This window comes from Monopterus albus, unplaced genomic scaffold (genome assembly GCF_001952655.1).
Source record: "Monopterus albus unplaced genomic scaffold, M_albus_1.0 scaffold62.1, whole genome shotgun sequence".
Taxonomy (NCBI): domain Eukaryota; kingdom Metazoa; phylum Chordata; class Actinopteri; order Synbranchiformes; family Synbranchidae; genus Monopterus; species Monopterus albus.
The window spans coordinates 3123839-3130620 of NW_018127942.1; the positions used below are offsets into that span (position 1 = coordinate 3123839).

The 6782-nt window shown below is 40.0% G+C and overlaps 2 protein-coding genes across 2 annotated transcripts in view; both read right to left on the reverse strand.

Moving 5' to 3' along the window:
* Nucleotides 1-3725, reverse strand: part of LOC109962173 (cholesterol 24-hydroxylase-like) — an 18837-nt gene extending 15112 nt beyond the window's left edge. Inside the window, exons 1-2 of the mRNA XM_020603648.1 lie at nt 3331-3725; nt 3103-3180 (exon numbers count right to left, since the gene is read on the reverse strand). Coding sequence (XP_020459304.1) covers nt 3103-3180; nt 3331-3629 — 377 coding nt within the window. The 5' untranslated portion in view covers nt 3630-3725. The remainder of the gene's footprint in view (nt 1-3102; nt 3181-3330) is intronic.
* Nucleotides 3726-3794: 69 nt separating this feature from the next.
* On the reverse strand, nt 3795-6736 carry LOC109962187 (cholesterol 24-hydroxylase-like). Its single transcript, XM_020603661.1, has 9 exons — nt 6593-6736; nt 6345-6507; nt 5973-6038; nt 5597-5669; nt 5427-5511; nt 5221-5331; nt 4956-5044; nt 4801-4867; nt 3795-4698 (listed from the first exon to the last, which is right to left on the reverse strand). The coding sequence occupies exons 1-9, from the start codon at nt 6734-6736 to the stop codon at nt 4549-4551; spliced, it is 948 nt and encodes a 315-aa protein (XP_020459317.1). The 3' UTR covers nt 3795-4548.
* Between the last annotated feature and the right edge of the window lie 46 nt (nt 6737-6782).

Consider the following 6782-nt stretch of genomic DNA (forward strand, 5'->3'; position numbering starts at 1 on the left):
CCACTTCTCATATGAATCACATGATGAGCCTTTCAGTGATGCCCTTAGGAAGCTGGAGGTTGGATTCTTCAATGTTGTTGTTGATGCAGCCATGTCAGCCATCAGGGAGAGGTTTACTACAATGGAAAATGTGGAAAACAAATTTGGGGTTTTGACAAATTTCCCAAGTCTTGCAGATGAGGAGCTGGCAGAGCAATGCAATTCACTAGCCACAACACTGCACTCAGAGGGGGGTCTCGCCCGGGGAGTAATTCGCCACTGCTAAGAAGGCAGTCAAACTGACGATGATTCAGACCTCTGGTTCAGATAAAATTAACAGTTCGGACAACCACCTCCATGACATGATCCATTTTTAATGACTTGCAACACAATGCCTCCTGGTGCAAAATACAGTGAAATGTCCAAAAAACATCTCCTCCATTCGCGGCTTGTACTTTCTCTCTGAATTTTGTCACAACGCCTGCTTTTTTCCAATCATTGATGGCATGCCAGCCAAGCTGACAGCACGTGACCAGTCTACTCCGACTCTGTCCAACGCACAAACGAGAGAGCTGAAAATGTCCTCTGCTGTCGTGGTGTCCATCATAGATGGACTCCTCTGTGACGGCCAGTGTCTCATCAACTCCACAAATAAATATAACCAGTTGAGCAACGTCTGTAATGTCAGTGCTCTCATCAAATGAAACAGAAAATGCAATAAATGACCTAGCTTTGTGTTTCAGTTGGCTGTCCAAATCTGCAGATAGTTCCAAAATCCTCTCTGCAATAGTACTCCTCGTCAGGCTGATGTTGGCAAAAGCTTGTCGCTTCTCGGGACATACAAGTTGTGCAGCCTTCAGCATGCATGTTTTGATGAACTCGCCTTTGCTATACGGCTTTGATGCTAATGCTATTTCGTTAGCAATTAGGTAGCTGGCTTTTACTGCTGCATCATTGACCTCTCAGCTCTGAGTGAAAACAGACTGCTGTTTCTTCAGACCCACCAGAAATTCATTTATCTTCTCTCTTCTCAGTTGTCCTTGCAGGCTGTCGTATTTTTCACCATGCTGAGTATCATAGTAGCGCCGAATATTATATTGCTTGAACACGGACACGTGTTGCATACACACCAAGCACACAGGTTTCCCGTTCACCTCTGTGAATAAATAGGAAGCGGTCCATTTTTCTTGGAAAACTCTACACTCGGCATCCACTTTTCTCTTTTTTGACAAAGACATTTTGGCTAATGAGGGTGTGAAGGCGAGTACAAAAGTAAGTAGATGTATCGTAGTAATCACTGAACATTAGCTGTGTCTATCTCAGCATTGTTTTTTCTTCTTCTTCCAGCTGTTCCACGTCTAAAACAGTGCGCAATTTAGGAATAGTAGTTTATTTAAAATAAATTCAAGTTCATGTCTCATTGCATTTTTTCACTTTCAGATTTATCCTGCGGGCTGGATTGAACCCCTTGGCGGACCGTATGTTTGACACCCCTGCCTTAAAGAGCTGAACATTTTGATACCTCAACGGTTTTTCTAGTTGAAAGTATGCTGAAGAAATTAAGTGGCAAAAACAGACGGAAGAAACCAGAATAATAAGAAAAATAAAGAATAGGATAACATAGTATGGATGCTGAATCAGCATCCATACAATAATAAATAAATAACAGGAGTGTGGATGCTGTAAAGCAGGGGTGGCTAATTCCAGTCCTCGAGGGCCCGGTCCTGCTTGTTTTCCAACTATCCCTGCCTGACCTGCTGCTGATTACCTGGCTCAGGTGTGTTCAACCAGTCAGAAGCTGGAAGATACCAATTCACTTTATCTTTCCTCACTCCACTTTCATCTAAGATGGTATCTTCCAGCTTTTGACTGTAATCAGCAGCAGGTCAGGCAGGGATAGTTGGAAAACAAGCAGGGCAACGGCCCACGAGGACTGGAATTGGCCACCCCTGCTTTACAGCATCCACACAAAAAACTTATATGAGTAAAGTCCCACACAGCCAAGACACACTGGCGAGGGGCTGTGAGGCCATAAGAACAAGCTTCACACCTGGCCGCTATGAGTGCAAGGCCCTGCTCTCTCTTGGTCAATGCTCTCGTCTCAGCCTGAAACTGTATGCGAATGTATCTATCTCACGGCCCAGTTTAAACACAGCACATCCCTGGTTGTACCAGTAAAGCCAGATGATTTTTATAGGTGTATAAAAACTCTATGATGTAATAACTCCTTTGTGCCGTCCCACTTTTTTTCTTTATTATGCCCATATGTTTGCATGAGAAACTCTACTTTTATTGCAGACAGCTGCAGATTGTAAAATAATATTATCTGGAAAACAGCACGGGCTTTGGACAGCTGCAAGTCATAACAATCCAGAACCAAAGTGCATACATATGTGGGATCAGGAAGAGTAATTTTATACTCTTATATTTCACAAAAAAAACACACTCACTGATTTAACAACAACTTAAACACAACCTACATCATCAATATAAAAGCATACATGTTAGCACATTATACACATTAAGCCTAACAAAACAATTTACAAACCAAACAATTTGCAGAAGAATGTAAAGACATACGCAATACAGGACCAAACCATTACGCCATAAAACATGTTGGGAATGTTCTTAAATAAACATTTTGATAAAGAGTAATATCTCTACATTTTACATTTACCAGTAGATGTTTCAGTCTCAGTAGCAGCAGCATGGCAGTGGAATAGTGGTTTTTGCAAGACAAGTTTACATAGCACAATGTACAGCACATTTTATTCAGGCAGCAGGCAGAAGCACAAAACTTGTGCAACTTGAGATATGGAGGCCTGTGCCCCAGTGAAGCTTTATGTCTAGCAACACCCTGGTGTCTGCAATGAAATTTGTTCTGAGTTTACCTTTTTCCACTACGCTAATAAACAAATGTCAAACCAAACAATGTATCATATAGGGTGTTGGCTAGTTTATGTGTTACTGCAGTGCAGCCCAGGCGCTACGCCATAACTTCACAGTATTTGCAGTGGAGTTTGCTCTGAGTTGACATTTTTTTCCCATTACGCCTGTAAGTGTTTAACGTTCACCAAGCTAGCGACATTATAGTAGTTATGTATAAACTTTGCTCGTGCTTACCATTCCAGAAATTTATCGTGTGCAACTTCGCCATTTTTCATCATTCTCAAAATCGTCGGTGTATGCCCAAAGAAAAAGCTGACGAGAAAAACAAAGTGTCAGGTAAGTGAATGTCAACACAATTGTTTCAGTGTTTGCCTACTAAGGCTAAGTCATATGAAAATAAGAAACGTTAGCATGCACTAGGGCTAACATTAGTTAAACAACAACCCACTTAACGTAGGATACCTGTCTCTCGGTGGTCCGGGTATGTGGTCATATTTCATATGAATGTATTTAAGATACAAGCAACAACCAAGAAACGCAATGAAAGTCAGAAAGAACAGAAATATAAACGCCTGCGAAGTCCAGCTCAAAAGTAGTTGAAAAACTGCCATTTTGGTAAGTAAAGTCCTGCTGAGTGTAACGTTATAGTGTATGAAGGGTAGTCCACAACAAGTGGAGAGACGCTCGTTAAGTGCTCCGGTACAGCAACCACGTAAAAACGTCCGTCGAGCATTTGACACGGCAGTACACTGAATATTCATTTATAACACTCTTTGAGTTTCAGCGCGGACTCCATGGGCAGCAGGTAGATGAAGAGTCCGGTGAAGCCTCACAAGGCTCAAGCTCAGCCCTCTTAAAGAAAAAGGAGCTCAGGACTGGGACAAAATTCTTTAAAAATAAAATAAAGAGCATTAGACTAAAGCAAGGATATTATAAAATATTTTACTACATTCAAGTACACATTTATTAAACAACTCTCTATCCTGAAACATTTGTAGCCATAATTTTCCTAATTTCTGTTCTTTCAAAATGCAAAATAACCCCAATATACTAATATCAGCTTCCACTACATCTTAACAATCTTGTATTACAAAAATTATAACAACCCCCCGAAATCACTCTGACATGACTGAGAGACTATAGTTTAACAGGTACTGCAGAAATTTCTTTGTCAGGTAACAGCGCCCTCTTGTGTACGCCGTCAGTAATGGCCAAAAGTACGCAAAGTCTGAGTGAAATCAGATAGTAATTCATCATCAGTATATTCAAGTAACAAAATTACTTTTGCATCAGTAAAAATCATTATTAATTGCATATTCTGTATTTTATATTAGCCTTAAAAGGACAAAAGGTTCACTGCCTCAGTGGTATTAAAAGTGCAATTACACAGAATTAAATGGTTATTTCAGCAAAATTAAAGAGCGAATGATACTGTAACTTACCCAGAAAGGGAATAATCATCATTACCATAATCACCATTTCAACTGAATATACTGGGCACTGAATTTAATCTGATATTATTTTATTTACAAAGAATAAAGAAATATTATTTTAAAAAAAATAGAACTTATGATGCACTTTTTGCTGTAAGCTGGTTAGCTGGTTTCAGCAACTCAACAACCCAGTTTCACCACATGGACAGTTATGGTTTGTTCTTATGCTATGGTACTGTATGACCATCTATTTCTTATCATTCCTGTGACTGACAGTGCACACCACTCCACTCTTTGGCCTGAGTGTGCCAGTGTCCAGGATGTCAAAGGTCTGTCCCGGGACAAGAGTGAAGTCAAACCTCTGGAGCAGCTTGGCCATCACCACCTTAGCTTCCATCTGACAACACAACATCAACCATTAGACTAATTCAGTATGTTGTTACTGTGTGTGCCTATGTGAATATTTTGATTATTTACAGGCACTTTTATCACCACGCACCTGAGCAAAGTTCTGTCCCAGACAGGAGCGTGGACCCAGGGAAAAGGGGTAGTAGCAGTAATAAGGCCTTGCAAAACAGATAAGCGACAACTTCAGTTAATATAGTCCATTTCCTTGTGTCCTCTGTGGCAATGCTCTAACATGGCAAGACTTACTTCGGAGCATCTGGGTGAAATCTGTCAGGATCAAATGTCAGTGGGTCCTTGAAGAATTTCTCCATTCTGCCAGTCGCATAGGAGCTGAACTGAGAAATGTATTGCACATTTTGACAGCTAAGTATATTTGTAAAAAGTGTTGTTTTGTCATGTATTTTTAAGTGGGAAGTGCCGATTGTCCATTATGTATGTAAAACAAGCACAATACTGTATAAAACCCTTTTGGATTCGGAGGTACAAACGCATTCAAAAATGAATGACTCACAATACATATGCATCCTCCGGGTATGTGGATACCACTGATGACCATGTCTTCAGGAAGCTCACGAGATGTACCTGGGGCTGTCGGGTAAATCCTCAGAGTCTCTTTTAGCACCTGGAGGGAGGTAAATAAATGAATGAATGTATATGTGAGTGAACAACAGTCCTGAAAAGCTGAACCATATTTTATCCTAGTGTCAAGACTTGTACCTGTGAGAGATAGATCAGCTGACCCAGGTCGTCATAGCTTATGTCCAGTTTCAACCCGATGACATCATCCACCTCTTGCCTCACTCTGACAAAAACCCCACAATTTAAAAAAAACATCCTTCGACAGATTTATTGTGAAAGTTTTATTTTGCTGCATTCTGAGTTCTTACTTCTCAAGTATAGTAGGATGTCTTGCAAGTTCCATGATGCAAAAAGCCAGTTGATTAGCTGTTGTCTCTTGTCCTAAAATGTTATAAATGCTGAAATTAATCATGACATTGATTTCAAATAGAGCAAAATTCTGTCTAAGCTAAAGAAAAGACCTGGAAATTGTAAGAAAATGTAGTTTATGCCCATGTGGATGGAACAACAGTTAACATTATAGTGTATACATTATTGTGAACTCGGATAGCCCACACATTATTGAACTTTTGGGTGAAATGTTCCTTTTACTTTGTTAGTATGACTTTCTGCTACAAAGGAAGTAGAGTAACATGTTTATTTTGAAGCATTTCACACATCACCACAGACATAACAGAGACTTGCCAGCAATGAAGAATGTCACAAAGTTGTCCAACATGAACTCCTCATCTTCTTTAGTCATGCTGTCCTCTGGAATGAGAAGGAAATGGTATCAACATATAAACTAGTATATGGAAGATTGCTAGTCATCAAGATGTATGAACATTATCTCATCTCTCTGGAGTGTACTGTTTGGAAACAGTTAGTAAGACAAACTTGCACTTGTGCTCTGAAAATCTATTAGTCTGTTGAGTTAATATTGAAATAATTGTGCTTTATGTTTTTTTTTTATATGCACCTTAACTTTTTGTTCAATTATTCTCAACATCGTGTACTTCTACGCTTTGTTTTATCCATAGCAGAAACTACTGTTTGCTGGACTTTAGGGACGGTAACCTTGGCCAGCAGATTTGATAATTTGTGTGAGGATGTCCTTAGGAACGTCATCGCCATTTTCCATGGCAGTCTTTCTTTCATGGATCCACTGAGCCCCAGTTGTGCGCAGCAGGCGGCACGCTTCCCTCACTTCTTTAATGAATGGTCTGTTCTTTGGATTGAACTGGGAATGAAAGTTTTTAAGATGTTAGACAGTTTATAGAATGTTCACGGAATTAACTCCATACACTGTTGCGGTCAAGTCATACCTGAAAAAATATGTCTTCGATACTGTACACCATCCCCTTTAGACATGTCTCGATGGCTTTAGGGAAAGGTGTACTAGTCTTCAGCAGGTCTAAGTCCACACCAAAAGCAACCTGAGAATTATCGAGTAAGCAACATACATTCATACGTAGTAAGTTACATAGGTTCAACCTGATTAAATGAACTTTTGTG